Source organism: Thunnus thynnus, chromosome 3 (assembly GCF_963924715.1).
Source record: "Thunnus thynnus chromosome 3, fThuThy2.1, whole genome shotgun sequence".
NCBI classification, from domain to species: Eukaryota; Metazoa; Chordata; class Actinopteri; order Scombriformes; family Scombridae; genus Thunnus; species Thunnus thynnus.
This window is the reverse complement of record NC_089519.1, coordinates 27,495,935-27,523,663: the sequence shown is the minus strand read 5'-3', so window position 1 is coordinate 27,523,663 and position 27,729 is coordinate 27,495,935. Positions and strand designations below refer to the sequence as shown.

Genomic DNA, 27,729 nt, shown 5'->3' with positions numbered 1-27,729 from the left:
ATGGCTGATCTGGACAAACATGAATCAAATTAATCTGTGTAAAGATCTGAAGGATCCGTAAAATTAACGTGAGCAAAAGAAGTACCTGAGGGTTGTTGAACAAATTCTTCGGTAGGCTGCACTCCAGGAGTAGACCCAGTATGGTGATGTTGGAGGCATCTTCCTGCAGGAGAAACAGCATAACAGGCCATAACAGGCCAATCGCAGGTTGATTAGTTTCATGTAGAATTATATATATATAAAAAAACAGAGAAAAACAGCCAGCAATTGAGTGTTCATTGTTTAGCTTTCATATATGCTTCTGATTAATGGCTTTCACAACACCACACTTGACTGAACTCTAGTGGTGTTGCCGTGCACTACACATTAAAGCAATTCAATAGTTCAATATTGCAGCTTCAGTTGGTCATTTCCATGACTAAAATCCCCTAACCAGTTATGCACTGCCACTGACGTTAGTAAGGGATACAGGAATTTCAAAATACAGGGGAATACCTTACTGAGCAGATTACAAGGAGCAGTATGACGTCAACAGTTGCTTACAGGTCCACAAAGGGACCAACTAACAACTGAACAGTCTCTTGTCTGTTTATGTGAATGTTGATTCTAATGCTGACCATGATGGACTTTACAAAGTAGGTATAACAGCAGGACATCAAGTGTATCTATATACATTTAAACCTGTATGAAAGGTTGTCAGATCTACAGATCAACTTCAAGTAACACCTACTACACTATCAACCACTAGATAGTAATATAACCAAAACCACACAACTCTAAATACTTAAGCATTTTAGCCAATTATCCAGTTCTACACATGGTCAGTGGTCATCTGGACTGTCGTTTAGATAAAACTGGCATAGTAGTTGTCTAAACTGAGATTAAGCTCCCAGCTGCCTGGACCTTGCTTGAAATGGGACAATAACGCTTCCTTTTCAACTTGCCTACATAAAGTTTGAATTCATATACTAAACATAACTTATATTTAACTATGTGTAGGAATTTACACTCACTGCTATGTTACATTTATCCAGTCATCACCATCTCTTAACTCCTTTCACACATGTTCTTTTATCATGACTCTTTATATATCAAACTAACAGACAAAAAGACAGAATGGAGAGAAAGCAAAACCCTTGTCCTCAACTTTGTGCAGACAACAGATAGTATGAGATAAGAACCTAATAATTATTTAAATGTTGTCTTCATTTGCTTGTGTTTTATTAAGCTGCAGAGAAAATTTTACTGACACAATATAATTTAAAGCATATGTAGCCATTTGATTATGAGTCCTATAAAAAGTGGCTAATGATTCTAAGTATTTACAGTACATAGATAACATTTTTATTGACAGGCTTTTCTTTTTTTAATACGATGAGCCTGCTGAGGCAATAAAAAGCTGCATTCAGCAAAGCAGCAGCTGTCTGAGTGATTATGAGAACTACAGTCTCTCTGCACTTGGCCAAGCTGACATTTTTCAACTGCCACCCCACTTCCTGTTGTGGAGGCGAGGACTTCTTTCAGATAGCGTCTCACACACTTTCACTGGCTTGGCTTGCTTTTTAAACCATGCACTAATTTGTCATTGGTTTCTGGTGTACTTGCATGGCTTTGAAAAACATACACAAATGAATGATTGTACATAAGCATGTATCATTTTAAATTGAGTGCATGTGGTTATACTCTACAAGTAAATATTTACATTTTTAGGCAAAAAAAAAAGAAAGAAAAAAAAAGTGACTGGTATGTGGCAACGTTAACGCTGACTGCTCACACATTCAGTAATTTAATGACAGCAAGTGCTTGTCAGTGTGTCTATCACAAAGCCTCTGTGTGTATGTATGAAGCCGTTTGTTTATCTGGGCTGGCAGGAAAAGGGAAATCAGCTGCTTCCAATGATGAGTCATTATTCAATACACTGTTGGGCCTCCACAAACCAACACAGACATTTAAATACATACCTGAGTTTGGGTCAGCTTAATGCTCTGGATGTGAGGGAATATTAGCAGACTATCCTTTCTTTGGACAGACTTTAATGAACCCCGGTGAACTCCCACACCAAACACCTATAAAAGGAACAAATATTAATTAAAGGACACACCACATGCACTACATTAAGGCCAGGCAGATAACAAGCACACAAAGCAGAAGTGTCATTTAGTGGACCTGATCTGACCCTGTGGAGCAGCACATAATGTTGTAGCTCATGTGTTGTGGTTATAAAAACAGACAAAGAAAAGCTACGTTGGCTAATAATAATAATAATAATAATTAAGAAGGATGCAGCATTTTGGAATGATTCAGTATAATCTAAACAAATCAGTTTCTAGTTTTTCATTCAAAAATTGAAACTAAATATAGTTTTCAGGTTACAGAGAACTTCCAAATGTTGGCTGAAACTGCAGTTAACACCAACTTAAAACTTCAAACCAAACTACTGACTTAACACTGTCAATGAAGGTTGTGAAACTATGAATTTAAGAATGCTTGCTGTGACTTGGTCCAACAAATATGGAACAAGAAAGTTTTACATACTGTAACACTAACCTGTGACAACATGGTGACACAGAACCATATCAACTGTATTCAAGACATTAACTGTACCTGCATTTTAGCTGAATATAGTGCACATGGCAGACATAAAGCCCTTAAAATAATGCTTGCTATTCGATTAGTGGTTGTTTCTCCTTTGACAGTATGTTGGCATGTGTCCCAACATTGTGCTGAGCATAAAATATAATTTCAGCTATCTAACAACACAGTTTTATGAGACCATTATTTTGATTGTACAGAAAAGGGGTAAATGTGTAGATATGCAAGAAAAATACATATAAAAGGACCTGTTTTTGGTTCATCGACAACATAAAAAAACAAGCGAATGACGGGAACATTTACATGTCTTGGAAACATAAAGGGAGTGGCACTGTTGGAAGCTGTGCATGGGTGTAAAAGCATGTACATGTTTGGGCGCGTTCGCTTGCCATTAATAAGCTACATGTCAGAAATACTGTGGTACAGGTTTAATAGAAGTTGGACAAAGTTCTCAACTATAAACATAATCATTTATAAGACTTTAGGGACATTTTAACAGCTCCTAATGAACATGTATCAATTATATTACAAATTAAAGTTGAAATTTGAACATCATAACTATCACTGAATGGTAAGTCTACAAAATTTAGTAAAACTTAGGCCAGATGTGGCAGCACAACCAGTTAGGGTGGAACAAGAAGACTGACTCAGAGACCTGGAGTGCAAATAAGCCCAGAGGACAGTTTGTGTTCCCGGCGCATTCACAGACTGAATTCTTATGATTCTAGTTACACAGTGCACATAACAAGAGTCTATTGGGGTGAATTTAAAGCAAAAAACATTTATAAAATAAAAGCTGTAAGAACAAATGTATAGATTGTGTGAAATTAGGTTTTTTTTTCTGCAAAGAGCAAACTGATACTCAATAGAAACAACGACAAAACATCTTCCAAGTTTTCCTTTTGTTGGCCTTGAGTTAAATTTAAAACAAAGGTCTGACATAATTTTTATGATTAATTTTCTAAATGTATAAACAATAAGAGTCTGACTTCCTTTGTTTATGTGCATGTGTGATGAAAACAAACATTATGGATGCTAGCAAAGATGTGAGCGGCAGTCTGAAACCAAAGTCTGTTCCTATTTTAAGTTTCAAAGATAAAACAATGGGTGAAATGACTGAAGCTGTTTGTAAACTCATGTCATGGTGAGGACAAATATTGCGTTAATGCAACCAATGTGTGAGCGTCTCTCACTTTGTGGCATCTGGATGTAAAAGTTGAGGGAGAAGAAAGAAAAGCAAGCTGTTACTTTCCTTCATCTCGGTTTGCAGGTTGCTTTCCTGCTCAAAATGCTTTAAATCTAGGTCACGGTGGACCAGTGAAGATATAACCACCTGCATTATGATGGTGGGATTTCACCATTATCCCATCAGTACATGGCCTGTGCAGTGTAACAGGGGTGTAATAATGGAACTAACCTGGTATGACAGCAGCCCATGGGCCGATGTGTTTATAAATAATGTGTTTTCTACATTGCCCTCCTCAGACGGGAGGAAAATTAGTTTAAAAGATGTCTTCCCTCTGGGTGGGATCACCTACGACAGAGAGAAAAAATGAGAAGTTATTTCAGACATTTCTACAAAGAAGAAGAAGAGAAGAAGAAAAGAGAATGGGATTACTGCTAAACATCATGAATATCTTAGAAAACGCTCATATACACACTTACTCTTCTGTGGAAGGAAGGTATGTAAAAATGCCTGCTGGATGTAAACATTGACAGCAGTGTCACAGGAACTTCCTGGCTGGGGTTGTGTATATTTATGGTTTCAGCTCTTGGCAGCCCCAGCGGCCTGTAAAGACAGTCAGAATAGCGTCGTAAATAACGGGGCTCTGCACTTAACTTTTACTCATGGAGCACCATAGCAAGATGAGAAACTCGGGGGTACACACCACATTTTAGAAAGGCACCAAATTGTTCGCTTGACGATTATCGATCAGTTACAGTAGCTGCTCTGTGAGGCCTCGAAGGAGCCTCCATTACATTAGGTCCTTCTGTGTATGTGGTTGCAACACACCACACCCAACATCGCAGCTGGGTGTGGTCAAAAGTTCAAGAGTTTTATACATTTTTCTTCGTTTCGAAATCTATATCTAGCATCTCTTAAAAACAAAAAAAAAGCATCATTTTGAAGTCAACTTCCGCTGGGACATTTAGGGTCAAAATCTTCATTATAAATTATGTCACAATTTGTAAACATTTCTTCATACAACATGATCATAAGACTCTTGACAAACCTCCAAACAAGAATTTTACAATCTTCTCTTCTCACTGTGCCCTGTCTTACTAATGTGATTAAATATACACTATTTATTCATTCTTTGGTTCATACAGTATTTAAATTTGGGAAACAAACTCAAAATGTTTTCATTTCTTTTACATAAAGGTTAGATGATACTTTATTCCACCATGTGTCAGTGTTTGCAAATTAGAGATTAGCTTCAGAGAAGGAGGGGTCATTGAATCACTAGTGTTTTGCATTCTGTTAACACAGGGAAGCAATAAGAGTCTAAATCAGCCATCTGTCTCTTTGTCAACAGATAGGTAACAAGTATGAGCTATTCATTTTTAATCTAAGAAAGGCCCCAGTGTCTGAAGTATAACTACATGTACAAATAAGGACATAAGGAAGCCATGAAAAGGCTTAAGGTTACATCAGCGCAAAGATTAGCTCTCTGGGTTTGGTCATTTCTGCTTTAATCTATTTCAGTGACACGTTGCCACTCAACTTTTTTTTTGCTTGGTGAACCAAGACTAACAACTGATACCTCTTACCCCACCTTTTCAAACAAGCACTTCACTATAAATAAATTCATAATTTAGTTTTTTCCCCCTATATAATTAAAATATAAATAATTCTATATAATGTAATGTTCTCAATGCTGTCTTCTCACACAGAGGTAATATAATAAAAAAACCATTTAAATGTGCTGCAATAACAATGTATGGCTGGCTTTCATGTAGACAAAATTACAATTTAACTCTGTCTTAGAGATGATATTACATAATGCAAAGTGAGTGCATGACTTAATGTAATTGTAGTCTTATTCATTTGGATATACAGAGTGTAGCAACACTAATAGTCACCTCTACACACTATAATGCGATCCAGTGCTATGCCCCAATTATAAACACTGACTCTTTGAAGTTTTTATTGTTCAGTATTTGTTGTGTCTGTGCCAGAGATGTGATCGGATTGCTGGCATTTGACCCACATACTACCCTATATAATCTACTAAACATACACATCCAAACCGAAATCACCAGGATGCTTATGTGGATGTATAGATTTTCCTTGGGTGACAAATGCTAGGAGTTAAAAATACCTGAAAGAATGCACACCATATACTGAGAATTGTCAAAATGTTGTCTATAAATGCTTTGTGAGCACTGCTGTCACAACACAAAACTGGCAGCGCTGCAGCGGCAACTATTTTTGGAATGTAACAACAAACTATTAGAAGCACTATTATAAGAACTGGTTATTCTTCCCTGCATCTTTAGTCCATGACTAGTCTGGTAATGAAATGTGTGTTTCATTCTTTCATTTGGCTTTTTACTTCATCTCAAAAAAGACTTCTGCCCTCTGACATTTGAGTCTACATCAACAGTGACAAACTTTCACTGGGAAAATGTGACTATCTTAAACTATCTGCACAGTCATTCCTTCACCATTCTTTCAACGCAGAGAAGCTTTGCGTGTGTGAAATGAAGTCGATGCTCAGCTTGTTGTGCTTAAACAGAGCAGCACATGGCATTTGGTTGAGGAGAACCCCTGATGTAATTAGTGTGAAGTCAATGGTGGCCTGTATGTACACCAATGCTTCTCTGTGCAGACAGAGCACAGGAGTAGAATGGAAGCATTTTATTGATTAGTGGCTCTTTGGGACTAGCTACATTATTGTATTATAAATAGGGATGCAACGACTATAGATTTTGACGGTACGATTATAGTCTAAGGAAAAAATCACGGTTTCACGATTATTAGCATGTTTTGTTTTGAAGAGGGAGCCTAAGAAACACACTTCACCAAGGATTCTGCAACAATGGGTTGAACTGCAGCAGTACCAGAGGTGGTCTTAGGCTAAAAGTGAGTAAGAAAAATGAAAGTAAAGGAACCATGCCAACATGAATAACAAACTGGGGGTCGGTGGTCCGGTTGGATCCACACAGAGAGCCCGGGCTACCTGGGAGGCTAGTGGAGCGTTATGGAAGCACAGCCAGCTAGCCTCTGCTAGCCTCCTAGCTAGCACCGTAACTGTCAGGGTGAAACAGTCCGCGGTGGGAAGCACAGCTAGGCAGCGGAGGAGAAGGCGACAAATCAGCCTGGCATATCTGCAGAAGTGTTAATTCAGGGCCAATGCTGAATATTTCATTTTAAAGCCTTTATCAGCTAATATTATCGTGCATCCTTATCTCGTTTCGTTTAATTTTCCTCACAGTACGACTGTTTTTCATAAAACAAAAAAAAACTACCATAATATCCCTTTTTTGAGAGTGAAAACAGAAACACTCGGTGTAGCTTGTCTAACGGTCAACTTAGTCGTGTGCACTATTTTGGATAACTGTCATACTGCATTGTGAATTTCCGCTTGATGAGCATGAAGAAATATTTTTGGACATGGGCAGAGAGGATTTTTCTCACCACAATTAAATACAGTCTGCTGCAGATATTGTCTGTGATACCATGCAGCATGCTCAAGCTGCAGAACAGATAAAATGGAGTGAGCCTTGGGTCATCTGAAGTTCCTCTCCTCAGTTTAACTTCACTGCAGTCACTTTCAGACAAGTTTATTTTTGTTTTGTTTAGTCACATACATCAGCTGTGTCATTGTAGGTATTTTAACTTCTCATTCTTTTTTATTTTTCTATATCCTGTGTCATTATTTTGTCAATTAACATATTTGCATGTCCATGAGCTGTTCATTAGTTCTAACACAAATTTTCTTTAGTCTCATCTTCAAGATTACTTACTAATTAATGCTGCTGGTAGAGCTGAACAGTGTAATTACTTCTGTTCCCACATAGTTCGACTTGTGTGCAAAGAAAAAGAAAACCACAAGCTGATGAGTGGGACTTTGGTCTTATATTTTTGTTTTGATCTCAACTACAAATTTCCAGATGCAATTATATCTCAGAGTCCAAATATTTACCCAAGCCTTTTATTAGTATTTGCAATATAACATGATTTTTGGTCATTTGCCTGCCCTCCGCATTCCTCATGTATGAAACAATATATGACAAAATACATGCTGCTTGTGATTGTTTACTTTTAAACAGGAGCAATGAAACCACTATCCAACCACAGCAAAACAGCTGATATTCTGTCTGTTTTGGGAGTATGAGGGCAATTTTTGACTGGGGTCAACCCTCTCCAGAATGCGTCTGAATGCTGGGAAAGTAAGCTTACTTCCATACTTGGATGTCCTGTCTCTTCTTTGAGGTTCATGGGCCCCTCCTTTATGAAATATTTCCCTTTCTGAAGCATTCATCACAGCGACAGGTCACTTTGCTATGACGCCACTGTCTTATTTTAACTCGGGTTAAATTAAGTCAGTGGGGTTTTCCACATCACTCAAGACAGAGATGGCAGGGCGCTCTGGGGGACTAATGGTTAAGACGCATACCATATAACTGCAACATCTACGGCTCTATTCCCGGCCGGGGGACCCTTGTTGCATGTCACACCCCTCTCTCTTCCCTTGTTTCCTGTCTCGCTACACTGACTCTCAAATAAAGGCAAAACGCCAAAAACAATCTTTAAAAAACAAAAGAAAAAAAGAGAGCGATGATGAAATGAAGTACATTTTGTCCTTGTGTTGTTTGGCATGTAGTAAGCGGTTTAATCATTTTCAGTACAAAATGAGTAACACTGATGCTTGTCAAGGCACGTCATATGAAACTAGGAAGTGGGAACTGAACTTACTGAGTCCCAAACTCCAACGCTGGGGGCTGGAAATGCAAGGGCCTCCCATTCTCCCGTGTATATGGAGAGGAGCTGGTGGAGAGAGAAATGACAAAAGACAAAAATGTTAGGCCAAAGTAAAAACATTTAAATTTTTTAAAAATCAGTTTCATAAAAAAACTAAAACATGAGAAGAAAAACACCTCTGTTTATATAAATTACACCTCAGGACAAGAACAGTGTGTCTCCTTTCTAACAGAACATGTGACAGCTCCCTGGGATAAATTAACAGTCAAAACTATTACTGCCCCAGGCTGCTTCACAAACCACTTATGCCCCTGCCTAACAAAAAGACTGGGATCATGCCAGTGCACATTAGATAACCTTCAGACAAGATAGACAGACAGATAAGGGATCACAGTTTAAAAGAAGCCTTTGCATATTAAAATAATTAAAACACTCCACCAACGGCTGCACCTAGAAAAACACGTGGCTTAACTGTATTAGATAACTACATGTGACACACAAACTTATCGAACTAAACATCTCAGAAACGTCAATACAACAATATTACTCTAGGGTAGAGTAGTACTCTAGCATATTTTGGAAAAAGTTGCATACCTAAACAATCATTCAAGACTTTTAACAGCTAAATCAATAGTCTGGACTCTTACAGTTCCTGTAGTGCAGTCCTGTTTGCTTCTCCACCGCATCTCAAGAACCAGGTAGATTATGCAAATTAGACCCATGAGGAATTTAAAAATGATGACAGCATTTAGACGCAGAAAGACATGAGAAAACAGCAACACCGATTTATCCTGTTCTTTGTATTTACTGCTGCGTGACTTGGATGTAATGACTGAATGAAAAAGAGAAATGCAGAGGGGGAAAATTAAACTGAAACCAAGAGCGTCTGCCACAATATAACATCTGTTGAGTGTTTGATGGTACTTATTTCTGCCTTAGAACGTAACAGCCGTGAAACAATCAGAAAATAACATTTCATTTCTGAGTTGGGAAGCTGACAACGATGCAATGCTTTACTTACTTTCAACGTTAACAAATGGAGAGAAATGTCCTTCTGTCATCCTTAACTGACCCTAAATCGATCCAAGAGTACTTCCTTGTTTTATAAATTGCATTATGAGTTACAACCACACTGTGTATATTTGACCAATCAGCAACGGTCATCCCTGCAAACCCCGCCCCCGAAGTTCATGTACTTCTGTTAGGTACTAGTAAAAGAATCTCCCTGGAACTTAATTTAGACCCTGGTCCCTCCAGTGGAAACGCAGGTAGAGGAACAGAGTCCCTCAAAAGGTTCTTAGTACCTGAGGAAGGTTCCTGCGGTCGAAATGCGGCTATTGTGTGAGACCTTCAGCTCTCTCTACATAAAACAATGGCCCTAAAAAAAATTAATGTCAGTCATTTTCTTAAACTACCTTGATTGAAATTTTACATTGGGATAAACCATGACCCCACTATCTTTGGAAACCAGGTTCATGGGTTGAAGATTTTCAACAAATTTTGTATGAACATGTAACAATATGGTGGGACAAAATGGCGAAAAAGTAAAAAAAAAAAAAAGAAAAAAGGAATGAATACAGACAACAGAAATATATTAGAGTGTAATAATCTTAGACTTGAACACAAACAGATGCTACATCCATCAAATGTCAAACAGCAAACAACTAACTAAAGACTAAACTTCCAGGAAGTTGAAAAAGTTCCAGAGTTAAAACATTGGTAACATCTGCTGCAGTACTGGTATCACTCTATCTACTATCTACAGGAGCACAAATCAATATATTTTAGTATATTTAGAGTATTTGTCCCATTTAATTTCAGAGTAAGATAGACTGTACACTGCAAGCTGCACAGTGACCCTTCTATAGGAAGTCTTGCAGTTTGAAAAAAAAGGAAGTATATTTAATCTGTCATGAGTTATTTTTTCATGTGAATGTACTCAGCAACATGCTGATATCAATATGATATAAAAACTTCCTACTGTAGACCAACATGGCTGGTACACACAGAATCTATGTGCATTCTCACGCAACAACTGCACAGCGTGTGGGCAACACTGAATACAAGCAACCAACCACAAGTCAGAGTTGAAACAGGAAACGCTTAAAAACATAGTAATTTTTGACATGTCATGGCAAAGACAAAAAACAAACATGTAGTCATGGAAATCTGGATTGTATGAGGTCACAGAGCAGCCACTTTTTGGAGCTCCACTGTGTTGTCATTTGTAACGGTGTGTGTGACATCCAGTGCTAATGAGCTCTGGGAACGGGTGCTTTAAACCAGGGAAGCAGCAGCTGATTTGTGGGTTGTGTGTGTGTTTAACTGAACTCTGTTGGCAGAAGACTGACACAGCTGTTGACCAACAGAAGAAATCAAGTGGAAGGACTATGGTTGAAGTGTTCATGTGGATCACACCAGCAAAATAACTGCCACTGATACGGTTATCTATAAGGATGTCACTTTTCTGTATGTTTTCATTACTGTGGGGAAAAAAATAAGAAAAGCAGACAAAGGTCCTAAAAACTAGCATCTAAAGCTATGCTAATGCATCATTATCAAGATAGACGGTCTTCACCATCCTTATTAACAGCTGCTAACAGCAGAATAAAAAAAAAAAAAGTAGTTACAGGATATGAAAACTGGGTTTATATGTGAGCAGGTGGGGAACTCAGAATACCAAGAACAGCACGTACTCCTACGCCAACTAACCCTGTGCTGCAGTAAAGAGGATGTAAAGACTCAGACTCAGAGAGAGTCAACACTTTCTCATCCTGAATTAACAGTGACAAGCACTCCTGTCAGTACTAACTTCTGGGACTGAATGACATGGGCAAAATATCTGATCACAGTAGTACCTTTAAAAGTATTTCCTAACCAAGTTCAGTTTATCTGAAGCACACGGGTACTGAAAATGGGTTCAAATCTCTCGTTAGACTTTCTATTCTTAAATGTGTTTCAGAAAATGAAACATGTCCTATCTGTGATTGAAAAATACATTAAAAGGCAGAAAACATCAGTAAATGTGGCACATAATGAATATGTTCCAACACATGAAAAAGAAAGTAAAGTATAGAGTGAACAGCAGCAGGAGGAAGGGAGAATACTGTGGACCACATTCTGCTGAGACCACAGAAGCAACACTACAGCTTGCCAATTCATACCATAACGACTGTTTCTTCAGTGACACTTCCTTAAAACACACAGGCAGCCTCAGCAGTCTAAATTTGGTTACAAATACACACTGGGAGTGGTTAAACATTTCCTCATCTATGAGATTCTTCATGCCATTTTAGCTAGATAAAATAGTACATGAATTGAGCTCGGCGTGATTATTCACATTAGTAACAGTTCCTCATACCAGTCACTGATGGCCATCTGCCACAGCCAGTTATAGCATTCTGGGATCTTATCTTTGCAATGCTACGCCATGAAACGATGGCAGCTATGGATAGGAAGTGACAAAAAGTCGATGCCGTGGCCACAGTGTGCATTTTGATGGAAGGCTAGAGGTGGGAAACACTGTAACTTGTATGTAAGGGTGTTATCTACACTGATGTAAGACAGATAGAATTCAGATGAAAGAAGAAACAGTTTGTAGGCAACACATTTTATGCATGCATGTGCACACACACACAATAAATGTATTGACAGCAAAGGCACAAAATGCAAGCTCTGTCTTGCATGATTTCAAAACACTTGTGAACATCACTGACATAGAATTTCTAAAGAAAGATCAAAGATCAACTTAAGGGCACTCACTTTCTTACATAACAATGACCTTGTCTGCCTTCTTCCTGATGTTAACCATGTCGTGTCGTTTCTTTGCTTGTGGTAAGGCTTTTTGTTGTGCTGTTTTTTAAATTTTATCTCACCTTTGTAGATTATTGATCACATTCCTTACATTCCTAGTCATTGTTAAACAAAGCATTTTAAAAAAAAACATGACTACAAGTAAGACTGACTTTTTTTTTCATTTCCAAACATTTACACAAACATCTCATAAACAATTGAATCTGATTATTGTTATGGAACATGTTACATGCAAGTTACAGTTTCAACCATGACTGAAAAAACATGGGGGTGGTGCGGTGAGATACTGTCACTATAAGTGATTACTGACACATTCCCCCACTATTGGGACTTATCTCATAAAGCAACTCCTAATAACTGGAAAGAAGCAGCTGCTAGACTTGAATGACTCTCTGAATGAATCCGTTATAGGGCCGAAAAGCACCATGACTCCCCTGTCAACGCGATAAAAAGGAAAATGGCCGGAAACATGTAATTTGCCTAAAACCCTGAGTCTTGATTGTTTGCCTCTGCTGAAATACATCAGCTGAAAAAAAAAAAATCAGATGGACTCACTCATGCAACTTAAATAGCAAGACTGTTCAACGCTGAATAAGCAAAGATTAATAAATTGAGCTTCATGTCCAAAACACTCACAATATCTTACACTTGTAATATACATGTCAAGAAAAAAAAGGCAATGCTGTATCTTTTCTAATGAAAAAATAAAAAGGTAAAAAAAGAATCAACTGTAGACTTTCAATGATGAACATGCATATATGGACATGCAACGGTACATTGTTGTAAGGTTACATAATAAATGCAAATGTTAGGAAATGTTTCAAGTGGATAATTTCCTGTTAAGGCAGCAATCTAATTTGCCAATCACATTTATCAATATTTGCATCAATATTTGTAGTGGTTATCCATCCTTCCTGTAATACACATTCCTACACAAAATCTTGAAGTGTGACTATTACTTGACAAAAAAAACAAACAAACCAGTACACATTTTATAACTGTGTGAAATTAACGTGCAGGATATCAAACTGATCTCTGTTCAACCCGTTGACAATAGGGACAACCACAGTTAACAGGAAGGACTGAGAGTGTTGTACGGACCTATATCTTCTGCTCTGGTAAGTGTGGTTAGTGTTTAAATAACAGTGTTTCGGGCCTACGTTATTTTGGGGCCGCAACTAATTGTTATTTTCATTATTGACTAATCTGCTGATAGTCTAGATTGATTCTTTAATGTACAAAATGTCAAAGATATTCAGTTTACAATGATGTAAAACAGAGAAAAGCTGAAAGTCACCACAATAGAGGAGCAGGAACTAGTGAATGAGTGGCATTTAGCTTGGAAAATGACTGAACCAAGTAATTATAAATACGGTTATAAATAAATATTATAAATAAAGTTTCTGATGACTATTAACTTCAGATAATATGAGGATTTTATGATTCTGAGACCGTATTTATAAGTGGTGACTTCAGACGACAGGGTTTCTCTTGGAGAATTAAGCTTAAAAATGCAACAGTTTTCTGGTTATATCTTTTTTTTTTTTTTTCAAGCTTCACCCACATTGCCACCTGTGCCAAAGCCCTCATGAACTGGTTCACTATCTGAGCAGCAACTCACAGACTACAAAGTCAATTGAAAAGGAAGCAAAAAAGAAAAGAGGTCAGTGCTGAGACAACAGAATCGAAAAGAGCACTGACAAAGATAAAAACCCCCAAGCAACCCTTTATCTTTCTTCCGTTTTGGTTGATAAATAAGCGTTGATTTTTGCCTTGGTGTCCCACCAAGCAGCAACTTAAGGAATTAACAAGGCGGAGTACCTGCTGCAGTCATCACATTAAACAACTATTTACTAGAGGCTGAATTGAATTGGAATAAATGTTCACAACGGGCAATAGGAGCTTGCAATGCATAATGTACAAACAAAGGACAACATCTTTGTTGCTAGAGTCTAATTTCTCCTGGCAGATATTGATGTCATGGTGACAGAGGTAATGAAATGGGTAATGAAAAACTGGGATGCAACTTGTTTGAATAGTCGGCACAGAAATAGCAGAAGTGTGAAAATATGCATCACCGCCTCTCACAGAAACCTAATATTCCACGTTGGCACTGGCCACCCACTGAGCCTACTTACATGCACAATAATAATCTATGATCAAATCAACACAATCCAGATTACTGCAAAAATCCAAAATAACACGGTAACCAGAGTAACTTAATTAAAGTCATTTAGGCAGTTATTAAAGCATAACCTGATTAACACACCTGGATCACACAAGCCCTGGACGTGGTTTTAGTTGCTTGTAAACTGCTTCCAATTTGTGATGACTTAAATCTCTTGTTTTCTATCAAGTTTAAAGGCAAATGATGTAGGTTGTGTTGAACAAAAGCCCCTTCCATCAATCAACTTCTATCTCTATAATACCTTCTTTTTTTTTAAAAACTAAAATCAGTAAAATGTGTAGAACTCACTGAGATCATGTTTATCAGAGGCAACATAAGACCAGGGATAGCTGTGGCTCTTAAAACTGAGCCTATAGCCTACAGTGACTGAAAAAAATCTGACAGTGAAAATTTAATTTTATAGTGACATTGTCAAAGCAACTGTGTTTATACATCCTAGTCTGATTTATCATTATACATGTTTCAATTCTGTGAATAGACCAAATGCCACACAGTGAACCAGATGTAAGCAGAGATCTTACACATTCACAGCAGCATAAGTAGCTGTGGTCTGAGCACAGTCCTGTTGACAGACTCTTCAGCAGCAGAGTTGGGTATCAAGAACTGGTTCCAAGTTGGAAGCACTACTTCAACAAAGCATGTGAGAAGAGACACTTCTGTTTACATCCTGGACCATAGCTAACCGCAGCAAACGCTTGAAGGTTTGGCTTAGCTTCACTTAAAAAAAAGATCACGACACAGCAAAATGCAACACCTGTAGTAAGGATATTTCGTTCAAGAGAGGAAGTACCTCCGGTAAGACGAAGCATTTACTTCAACACGGCATGATTCTGAAGGAATGCATCGTGTTCGATGGGGTTGGGTACCGAACTTGGTACTTTTAAGAGGTACTGACCGAATTATCAGTGCTACCGAGTACCTATTCATGTTAGATCAACCAGTGCCAAATTTGGTACCTTGAGAGCGGATTGTGTTGTGAATTCAAATGAATACTGATAAGGTAAAACATAAAAAAATAAATAAAATCAGATTTTGAAAAGATCAAAACAAAAGCTGTCTACAAAGCACAAACAGGGGCAGTGGTAGTCAAGGAAACTGGCAACATTTTGGATGAGTTTGGGAAAAGTTGCAGCTATCATAGCGGATAATGCATCCAACATGGATATGGTAGTAAAAAGACTGCATGTCATTAAAATAGGCTACTTTGCACAGACACTTAATCTTGGGGCTCAAAGTCTGTACACAATTACTTCAGTGGCAAAATGGATAGCAAAGATCCGGGATGTGATCGTGTGGATAAAGAGCTCATCCATGGCTAAGACTGTGTGCCGAGAGAAGCAACACATTCTGAGTAAGAATCGTTATTCAGCATTAAGTTTACCATCAGATATTATTGTCTATGTATTAGTATTAGTAAATTTAAGTTAACAATATCATTATTGATTGTGCCTGCCCCAGCATTCTGTCCTTTTGGACGTCAGAACTTGCTGGAACTCTCCTTGAGGTTCCTTGAGCAGTATCCTGCGATTCAAGCAGCCTCTTTGGATCAATGGCTGAGAAAGCCAGTGGAGAGGGACAGGTATGACAGCTCTTGAGAGCAGTGATGTGTTGTGGTCCATGGTGGCATAATGGGATGAAATGAATGATGAATAATTCAATTACCTAGCTAAGTGGAATAATAAGGGGTTACTCTTTGATTGAAGGATAATTCACAATTTGATTTCTGAACATGGAAAATGTCTTCTTCCCAAAACAGACTTGTTTGACTAACGGATGAGGACTTCAGAAAAGCAGAGGACTTTGTCCAACTCATGCAAAGTTCTGCACATGTCCAAGCTCTGTGTCTCAACTGAGAAGAGTCCCATCCGCAGGCAGACTCTTCCCATATTGCAAAAGCTGATGGAGCAAGAAGACAGTCTGGTCTGATCTGTCCCAGCAATATTAGGTAAAAGAATAATTAAAAGCAATGGATATCACTTAAAAGAAGAATTGTAGTATGTTTTACTATACTAACTAGAGATCTACATTTCATAGTGTCAACGTCAGAGCCTTCCTTGGAAGGGCGACTGCATTGGGTCCTCGGTTTAAGCATAAACTGGAGGATGATGACACAGTCTGGGACCGGGTCAAGGACAAAATACTGGCTGCAGCACATCCTACAGAAACAGAGCACGTATTCATTATGCATGTGAATTGAATTTAGACTTTTAATTATCAAATACTCATCCCCTGCATCACGTCCTGTGTTACTCCTTTGTGTGTGGTGAGTGTGGTGATGGTGAGAGGGACATGGGGACAGTCCAGCCAGATCAAGAGGAGAGAGGGGAGGAGAGCGAGAATGAGACTGCACCTGTAAGTACATGATGCTGAAATTATACTTGATATGATTGTCTTAATAATCTTATGTGTCCTTTGTATTGATTTTCATCTCAGGCATAAATCTTATAAATGGCTAAATTTGAAGTATATTTTTTCTTTTAGCTTCAAACCTGCAAGAAGGCCAAGATGACTCCCTTAGAGGAGCTTTTTTGCAGAAGACGATGACCTGAAGAGGAACCTAATACAGAGCACCTTGTCCATCCAGGAAAAGACTTACAAAGACCTGAAGATGTATAGGGACATGCCACCTATAATGACCTCTGAAGACCCTGCTCTCTGGTGGTGGAACAGGAGAGACACGTATCCTTTGCTGTCAGACCTACCCCTCTGATACCTGTGTGTACAGGCCTCGTCTACCCCCAGTGAGAGGGTTTTCTCTACTGCTGGAGATACAATCAGCCCAATCATGCATCCTTCCGTTGAAGGCCGACATGCTGACTCTTCTTCAAAAGAATTGTTGACTTTGCAGTGCAGACAACCACTCTCTTTGACATTGTTGTTCCTTCCATAACAACTGTTTGTTAAATATTGTTATATTCTAATATTTTTTTAATAATATTTTTCCATTTTTTATTTAAATAGTTTTTATTGTAAGGAATGATCAACAAAAAGTAATATTTATTTTTTATAAATGAAGGAAAAAGAAACCTTCCTGTTACAGTTGCCAAGCCTAAATGTGCCAAGAATAAAAGGTAGGTTAATTTTTGTCCTTAAAATATTTGTTCTTTTTGTCTCTCCAAAAACTACTGGACTCAGAACTGAGATTTGAAGAAGTGAGAAGTATCAGAATCAAGAAAATTGAAACAATACTCAACTCTGTTCAGCAGGATGGATTGTTTGTTTGCAGTCAGTGGGTGTTAACACTTTATGCTTCTTTAATTAATAACTTTACTTTACCCGACACTCCCCGCATCTGTGTGACGAATAGTGCAACCAACTGTCTGCCTTTCACTATCAACAAACACCTTCTCTTTCCACCAGTTACAGCGATTCATTCACCTGCTCCGAAGGACTGAACTGTCATTATGCTTCATGGTGTACCACCTGCAAATAGACAATATGTTACACTTCCTCTTTCTTTCTCCCTGCTATAGAATTAGCCCATGATATCAAAATGGAATATGACAACACCAAGAACCACAAACAGGCCTGCAGTGGAGTTTGATTTGATAAAGAGGGACACTGTCTTCTATATTATGTAACAAGTGATTGTTTCTCATGCTCTCTGCAGTACTAATTGTGTGTGAATTCATAACCTGTCAAACAGTGTTAGTCAGAGTGGAAAAGCTGTGTGTGTGGGTGAGCATATGAGGGGTCAAATGTGAAGGGGAAATGAGGTTGTCTGCCTCTGCAGAAGAGTCTTACTTGATGACAGGCAGTTGATATAGATCTGGTACTATTGTTTGATATCTAAGGTCAGCAGTTAACACCACCTAGCTATTTATTCAATTAAAACAGACTATTGTGATCTTGAATAAAAGAAAGTGTTTAGGAAAGCAGTGTGTACATATGCTGACTAATGCAGATCTGATTTGTTTTAATATGCGAAAGCAAGATTCATTGTTAAAGTGCAAAATGGAAAACATGCTGCACTGTCTTTAATGGTTAGTAGTGTCAGGTTCTCATGTTCTCTTCACAAGGTGGAGGAGAGCATTTCCTGTGTCATATGTGTCAGTAACTCAGTGTTTTCTCTATATTCAACAGCAGCTGCCCTTGAAAAAAAACTCAGCCTCTCAACAAGCACACCACTGAGCTGTAGTCCAAGGGTTCTGTCCACTGCCACAGTACAAAAATAACAAGTTATGTTTGGCGCCATTTGATCCCCTGGATCTAACTCAAATAAAGTCAATGTTTGCAGTGACCTCAACCGTGCTTCAGGGGAGAGGTTAGGATCAGGGGAGAGTTTCGGTCAACCGGTGTTCACAAGCATTTGTACAAGACAGGGAAACAATAAGAGTAATAGTGACACCAAATGTAAACCACATGGCAAAGTAATACTTGTGCAACACTATTAACACTATAGTAGACAGTAGGTTTGTGTCAGGCAGATATTTTTAAATCAAGCAAATGAAGGAGCAAGGGTATTATAAGAAAGGAATGTGGTGGAGAGTTAAGTAAACGTGCTATAAAGGCAATAAGAGGAACTTTTGACACGAGACTGTTCTCAGAAAGAGATATCATTGACCTCTGTCTCTGCAGCCTGTTTGGCTCTTTAGGCTATGAGAGAGTGATGGCAGCCCTGCCAAGTGCCTGATAACCCAGGCACGAGAGGCTTCACAGCCCTGAGCTCTGGAGGTCTGGAGGTCAACCAGCTCTGCAAAGCCTCCTTTGCCTCTCATCTCCCTGGATTTAAAAATAGCCATATTCCCACACCGTTCAGAAACTTTGCTGCATCTAAATTAATGCAACTTTATATTACTTTATATAATATTGTGTCTGCAAGCTCGTCAATCATCACACTTTCTCATTAAGGGCATGATTAATCTTAGCTGTACATGTATGCAACAATGCTCACACTGATACTTCTTGTTAATACTAACAACTTATTACTGATAATTTCCTCCTCTTACAGGGAATCTTATCTTCTTTGTTACTACATACTTGTGAAATAGTGATTTTTTAAAGTTTGGTGCCACAAAAATTTGCAGGAGATGAAATGTTCTGTTAGATTGCACTAACACGGTGTGCATCAAATTAATTTCATATTAGTGCCAAAAGTGCATGATAGTGCCATGTTGGGTTATATATTATCACAGCATTTCAATAGCTCAGCAGTAAGGTAGCATGAAAGTTACACAACATCTTGCACAGACAGGTCAGCCAAACTCTACCTGATATGTTAAGTTATAAACTTCTTGGCAATGAACTTCGGTATACTCTATGACTGGATGGGCCTTTTACATTTCTGGCATTACTTCTCAGGATTAACAAGCAGCAGTGGGTTCAAAAGCTATATTATATAGGTATACTATTTATTTAACATCGGTAAGAGGGATCAACAAGCCTAAATATTGCTCTGCTTCTGAGCCATCACAGCAATTGCCAGCCTATTACTAAATAATACCACGAATTGTTGGACTTTGATGAAAACATCTATTTTCCGAGCAGTTTTCTGCAGGAACAAAAACAGCTGGGAAAGACAGACCTCCCCTCCTTTTTCTTTCAAGGAGTTCTAAAATTAGTCAGGAATTTGGTTCTGTGCCTCTCTAGCACACGCCCCCAAACTCTCTCCGTCACACACCCCCTCACTCACCAACATAAACAACCTAGCCTGCATACAGGGGAAGACTTTTAAAGGCCTTTTCTCGAAACCCTCAGCCCTATTACTCTCAAACCACACCATACTATTTGACTGTGTGAATACAAAAACATGTAACCCCACGGCTACGGTGTGTTAATTCTGCATGTTAAATACATCATTCAACAGAGCCGAGTTTACATTTTATACTTTGTTTTTTTAAAAATATGTTCACATTAAATTAGAGCACTTTTCCCAACAACACTTCTAGTCTGTACTTTTGCAGACTATCATTCTTTGGTGATGCAGAGGTAGGCTCGTTTTTTCCACTGGGAAAATTCACAAACTGAAGCCATGGCCACAGCCCTGCTTTCATTCTGTGTCCTACAGTATAATTGTATACTATACATGAGATGACACTTCAGTATGATTCAATCTCTATGTTGGTCTGGGGTTTGTTGATAATGATGTGGTTTAGTGGAAAGTCTATTCCCAAGTGCTGCTCATGAACAGGTGGAAACCTTTCATGAACTTCATACAACTGTTGATACACTTTTATAAAGTGCCTCTGACCGATGTTTGAAGTAGCAACGTTAAGACGGTTTCAATGTCTTCCACACCTTTTCCGCTTGGGTTTCTGACTGTTATGAATGTGCGAATCCATTACAAATGCGAGAAAACCCCCAAATGTGTCCCATAGAAGATTAACTATAAAAAGCTTACCTTTCTTCCAGTGGAAGACCATCTTTTCTTCGCTCCTTCTCCACCTGCAAATGAAAGAAAAAAGACACTTCAGACAATATGGTAAACGTTTTTTTCTTTTTTTCACACTGTGGCCTAGAAAGACTCCATATCAAGAGGCTCTGTGGGATGATAGACCACCTGCCTTCTCGCTACAAATATTCAGAATCTTTCAAAGTGATATACATCGTTACACCACTAACTGCTCTGATATAGATCACCACTGTGCAACTGCATGTAATTTCTCGAAATGTCAATAGGTTTATTTTGCATAAAATATGATTTCACTGTAAATAAACCAGGAAATCAGAGCTGAAAACTGGAATAGCCTTGGGAAACTAAAAACTGGCACTGCGTCTTTTCCACCCTGACTCCAAATTAGACAGCAGGCAGCAATTTGTGCCAGTGTTGGCAGAGTATACTGGATTTCTCAGAATAAAATAATGAACATTCAGTTTGCTGTATACTACATGATCTCACAATGTGCTTGGAGTGTTACTGAATGAATAGAGGATTTCTGAAGATTGGTGACTAAACAAAACATCTGTACTTATTGGTTACTAGAGCTGGGCAATAAAACGATCTTGAAAGGGGATAGCAATAAAATTTATGTCAATAACGATGATAAACTTTGGACATTTTTTACTTGATATGGATACATCTAACAGCTGATAACACAGCAGAAATAAACATGAACAGCCAGTCAGTCTGCAGTTTTTGGCTTGCACGTCAAAGTACACTACCATTTCCTATTGCAAAGCGTTGTTTGAGCTACAGGCCAATGGTTACCAGTGAAGAAAGTGGATGTGAAAGTGGATGTCTTCTGGAGAAGAGAAAAAGAAAGAGTGGAACTAAGGGGCATGAAAGCAATTGTGAAAGTGAACTTGCGTTATCCTCCAAAGCTAAGGAAATTGTTGACAATTGACAAAAAGGTAACACGACGTAGGGCGGCTATCGTCTGTTCAGGAGGCCGGCAACTTCCTGACCAAACACCAGCGTTGCGTGGCGTGACAACTTGTTTTTAATCGAAGAATAGCACCGCTAACGAAGCTCTGCTAAATCAGCTCTATACACATTTAATTTCCTATAAGTTCTTTTTTGCTAGTTTGTCAGTGGAAAACTTTTAATATGAACCAGCAGCAGCAGGAAATGTTTTCATCAGCAGTAACTTAACACAGCTATGATACAGCTGAAAGCGATCAGGAAACTAAGGCTGATATCTGAAAGTATCAACAAAAACACAGGAGAGAAACTTCAGGTGCATGTGTGTTGGTTAACTAGAAGGGATTTATCAAAAGGCTCATTTCTTTCATTCATCCCTCAATTCTTCTTTCACTTTTCTCTATTACTATGTTTCCTTTAAGCTACCAAGTATGCTTCCATACATTTACCCAATTATTACACAAATCATGTGACCTCGGGTTATTGGGTAAACCTAACAACTCTAAACCATGTGCACACTTCAAACCACTGCCTAACCAGATTACAGTGTGCATGTCAACATACTGCATCTACTCAGTTTTCTTTCAGTTCACTCTCCTTGGAGGCAAATTTAACCAGCACCATATTTGGTAGCTAAGTGACATCTGACTGGTTGTTGCAATACTTTGGCCAGGATCAAACTCTGATTTGTGTGATAATTGCATGTAAACTATAGCTGCAATGATTGATGATTGACAGAAAGTGAATCACCAACTATTCTTATAATCAATTAAGCATCTTGAGTTATTTTCTAAGAAAAAAATACCGAACTTATCTGGTTCCAGCTTCTTAAATATGAATATTTTCTAGTTTCTTTAGTCCTCTATGAGAGCAAACTGAATATCTTTGGCTTGTGGACTGTTAGTCAGGACATAAGACATTTGAGGGCATGTTCTTGGGCTTTGGGAAACAGTGATCTGCATTTTCTCAAATTTTACAGACCAAACAACTAATCAATTAATCAATAATAAAAAAATACCTGTTAGTTTCAGCTCTAGTGTCAACTTCTCAGAAATTTCTTAAGGGACAAAGGCTAATGTGCAAGATAGAGACTCTGTTTCATCATTACCTGAGGCAATGCTTTAAAATGCTGCAAAACATTTCAAAATGCACTCCTCCTAGTATTACCACATGAATGTCATAAACAATGAACATGCACACAAGGAGTACCACTTACTTTAAATGAAATTAGGCTTACTAGGTAGAGAATTACAACACAGTAGTACAAACAGCACTACAAACACCGTTAGCTACAGTGCAGTAGTTTATGTGCACCATGTATGGTCTTCAGAGATAAGCTCTGGTCTCAAACACTGAACATACAGTCTCCATCTTCAAACATAGAACATACAGTTTCCATAGGAACAATATCAGGCCTTATGCCTCCATTGTAGTTTCATGATCACACTACAAAACGACACCAATCCAGGACTTATTCAAGGAAAACGTGATATCTGTGCAACACTGCTATGGATCATGATCTGTAAGGCACATTATCTCTCCATTCTTTCCACCTGCTCTCTACTGTAAACTACTCTAATTAGACAACAAATCCAAACACACACCTTTAGGAACATAGTGTTGTTGATAGTAAAAGAAATTACATATTCAAATGCAGTCTGAATGAGGGATGGGAGATAGGACGCCATTTACTGTGAGATTAATTGCCTAACTGAGCGATTATTTTCATTATCAATTAATACGTTGATTAGTTTCTCAATAAATCGATTAGCTGTTTGGTCTACAAAATGTCAGAAAATGGTGAAACAGTCCACAACCCAAAGATATCATAAAAAACTAAAGAAACCAGATAATTTTCAATGAATGAATTTTAGCATTTCTTTAACAAAAAAAGAAGTAGTTTCTGTCCATCATCTCTCCCTCCCTTATTTCAATAATGTTATGTCTGCAGTGCCTGCAGAAAAGACATTCCCATCTCATTATTTTATCAAGCAACAGTTTCTCAAGTAAAATTACAGATAATTTACTGTATCATATATACTGCAGTATAAAATTAGATTTTCAGCTGCACACCACATGTCAAAACATGGCAAATGTTACAGATCGCAGCTTGAAAAGAATCAACTGTATTTCACTGTGCACGACGTCCTACATCCTTCAGCATCTCTGAACCTTGGCACGTTAATGGCTTAAGTGAATGAGACAAGATTTTACAGCTGATTAAGCACAACAATGACAGAACACATGCTGTTACTGCTTGTAGCAGCAGATGAGCCGTTAAAGCAGAGGGAATATTCAGAATCAGAGCAGCGCCATTTGTAAATGAATTGGATTCTAGTTGCAGGGATTTTAAGATGAATGCAGGGATTTAAAAATTGAGGGCAAGGGTCCGTATACAAAACACACCACTCAAATAGGCAGATGAAAGAGATGGAAACCTGAACTAATCTAACAATGAGGGGGCCTGGGAGCTTCCTATTTAGCCACATGATCCTTACACTAATGCCAAACATAAGTCAATATTTACAAAATCATAAGTAAAAAGTGTGTGACAAAGATGAATTAAGAGCTCTAGTTAAGCACACAATATCTGCTCAGCTGTGATTCTTGCAGCCCGAATTTGATATTTTCCAAGTATTTAAGTATCACGGCAGATGACACTATTCTTCCTGCATCACCACTTCAATGTGCCCGCAGCAACATTAGCGACTCAACCAGCTGACCACCAGCAGGAGTGAAGTATAGAAGAAAGACATGCATGTCATGCTCTATTTCACTTCGCCCATGTAACTGAGACAGTCACTCCATTCACTGCTGCCTATCTAAACATGACACCCAACAATGTCAACAATTCTGCCATCTGCCAATCGGTTTGCAAAGTAGGGATGAACGGAAAACAAACAAACAAAAAAAAAAAAAACACAACACTAAACACTGACTTACTTCTCCTTTCTTTTCACCATTGTATTTTTTAAAAAAAAAATCTTAAATACTGAATCAACCCTGGTCTGGACATTTATGTGGAAACTACTAGTGTGCAGATTGCAAAGCTAGTTTATTAAACTTTATAAAACATAGCAACATAATAAACTACGTTGAATTATGTCACTTGTGGCAGGCAGATCTTTAATTCATTTACTAAATTATAAAATATTACAAAAAGTCTATTATTCATCTGTGGAAAACACAGACTCATACATCTACTTAAAGTATTCAAACTGGTTTGGTCTATGGTGCGTTATCATTCTCATTTATCTCCAGACCACATTATCAAAGCTATTCACATCTGTTTACAAAGGCCTGCAGAAAATGCCACACCCCCCCTTCCCTCCCTCAGGTAGCATGACAGTCAGCTGGTGACCTCATGACAGGTTATCAGTAAACACTAAACTCCTGCTGTTTGTGCTGGTCTTCCTTCATGATTACATAATCATCACAAACGCCTACTTGGAAATGTTTAGGATAATAGTAGCTCAGATCCCTAAAAAAAATGCATTACGGCAAAACATGCAAACTAAAAAAAAAAAAAAAGCAGGAAAGAAGTGCGAAGTGTTGTTCAGAATAGCTCATTCCTAACATGCTCTCAGTGTGTACAACCGATTGAACTCCACAATGGACACTATGTACAAAAGAAAATAAGGAGGAGCCACATGGCAGGTGGCCTCCCGCTCTGGTTTCATTTCAGAGACGTATTGAAAAATGGGAAACAATATATACAACTGCAAGAACTATGATTGCAAAATTGTGGATTCTTTCTGGTATTTCCTTACATAAATGAGTGAATATGCAACTCAACTAGTTGCAAAGTGAAGCCAAACACAATGCAGGGGGTGGGGGGGGGGGGGGGGGGGGAGCACAAACCACACACGTGTTCGTACATCTGGCTGCATTAGGTGATCATCTGTGCACATTTATACTCTCAATTCCTCCTCCACATAAACACACTTAAAAAAAAAAAAGTATGATTACCTGAAGTGGGACTAATGGGTCTGCATCCTCTGGTTGCCAGACCTCGACCACGCTGGTGGACATCTGACTCAGAGCTTTGTGGGAGCAAAAAATTAAATGAACAGTGAGGTGTTGGATTGAGAAATTTGGCAACATGGGCAAGACTGCATATCGTAAAATTATCAGATTTAAGCAGTCGAAAAGAATAAGACTGCAACCTGTGTGCCTTAATCATTATTATTATTGTCAGACTATAACACAAGCTGAAACGGCGTGGATGATAATGACACAAACAAGTGAGGAAATGACTTCGCCTCGGCAGGCTGACAAAAGGCTGTTTGCTAGCTGACTGATTAGCAGGACGGTTAGCTCGTTGGCTAACGAACTTGGAAAACATATCTCTTTTGCTACTGCTGTACCCACGACTGTTGAGCCATGTAGAGTCAGCTTACTACACTGTGTGGCTTTTATTACAGCGACAACAAGTCACCGCAGAGGACCAAGACAATACGTTACTTCTCTCTGCCTGGGGGAAAGCTACCGTTGTGTTTAACCAAACAGCGAAGGGAACTGGCAGCTAGCATGAACTAGCAGGGTGACAAAACAGTCTCCACCTCGGAGTTGGTAAAAAAAAAAAAAAAAAGAAAACATGGCAAAGTCACTAATTGAAAATGAATTCTAAACATTTTACACCCATTTTTTTTAAACATGCTGCTTGGATAATTTAGCATGCCACTAATTTTCCTGTATAACGCTTGCTGTCAAGTCAACCTAGCTAACTTAACGTCTTTGCAACGGTCGCCTACGAAACGAAAGGAACATAAAGGTGAGTACAAACCTTGCAATTGAGCCCCTCCGTGCTGCACGCAGGGTAAAAGTAATTGAAGTATTCCTAATAGTATATTGATCCACGTTTTCCTGTGACAGTGGCTGCCTTGTTGGAAGTCCTGTAGACCCGCCATGCTGCCCTCTCCGGTTAGCAGCCTACCTTGTGTTTCGCTGCGTTGGTCTTTCTTTCTCTCACCGAGCAGCAGCAGCAGCAGCAACAGCAGCAGCAGCAGCAGCTCCCTCCCACTGCTCCTCCCCGCCTCAAACACACTGTACAGTGAAGACAGACACCACTGTCACTATGCAATAAGACTGTTTACGTGTCTGTGGCTGGAGGTGAACTAAACTTATGTGGCGAAAAAAAGCCATCAAACATGTATAATTTAGCCCAAAGTGGCGGAGAGTGACAAAAAAACATACATTTACTCAAGTACTGCACTTAAGCACACATTTGAGGTACTTATACTTGAGTGTTTCCAACAGTGGTGGGAGCAGTTTACTTAAGTAAAAGTCTAAAAATACTACTTACTTAAGTAAAAGTACAGAGGTATTATAAGCAAAATGTACCTTAAGTATCAGAAGTCAAAGTACTCATTATCCAGACTGGCATCTTTTAGACTGTTATATTATTATTATAGTAAATTATATTGTTTGTTTTTGTCACTAACAAGTACATGTAAGAGCATTTTAATGTTGCTGTTTATCAGTGTGGAGCCAATTTTAGATACTTTGGGTAGATTAATAGTAATAGTACTGCATCATATTGTATGTGTGTTGTTTTTTTATATAATACACTTATAATACACTTTATATAGCACCTTTTACATAAAGTGCATATCACATTTTTTTTTAAAAAGAAAAGAGCAGACAATTTAAAATATATTCTGTTATGTCAAATCCTAAATCTGAAAAGTAACAAGTAACTAAAGCTGGTGCAAGACTTTTACTTGTGATGGTGTCTCTTTATTCATCAGTATTTTTTTTAAAGTACATTTCATACTACTTTATACCTCTATTCCACTACATTTTAGGGAAAAAGTCATACACTTTTTAACTCCACTAAGTGTATCTGACAGCTATATTCACTATACTTATACACTATACTTTAAGAACTAAAAATGTACATGAAAT

The 27,729-nt window shown here is 38.3% G+C and overlaps 1 protein-coding gene and 1 long non-coding RNA gene across 3 annotated transcripts in view; one reads left to right on the top strand and one right to left on the bottom strand.

The window, feature by feature from the left end:
* Positions 1-26,762, bottom strand: part of tmem131l (transmembrane 131 like) — a 41,815-nt gene extending 15,053 nt beyond the window's left edge. For both annotated transcript variants that reach the window (XM_067585099.1, XM_067585101.1), the window contains exons 1-8: positions 26,609-26,762; positions 25,792-25,865; positions 20,863-20,906; positions 8,516-8,587; positions 4,258-4,381; positions 4,010-4,126; positions 1,962-2,066; positions 86-163 (exon numbers count right to left, since the gene is read on the bottom strand). In XM_067585099.1, coding sequence (XP_067441200.1) covers positions 86-163; positions 1,962-2,066; positions 4,010-4,126; positions 4,258-4,381; positions 8,516-8,587; positions 20,863-20,906; positions 25,792-25,865; positions 26,609-26,732 — 738 coding nt within the window. In that variant the 5' untranslated portion in view covers positions 26,733-26,762. The remainder of the gene's footprint in view (positions 1-85; positions 164-1,961; positions 2,067-4,009; positions 4,127-4,257; positions 4,382-8,515; positions 8,588-20,862; positions 20,907-25,791; positions 25,866-26,608) is intronic.
* Positions 25,872-27,544, top strand: LOC137179978 (uncharacterized). The gene is made up of 2 exons (XR_010927900.1): positions 25,872-26,596; positions 26,698-27,544. It is a non-coding gene; the product is annotated as an uncharacterized lncRNA (long non-coding RNA).
* The last annotated feature ends 185 nt before the right edge of the window (positions 27,545-27,729 follow it).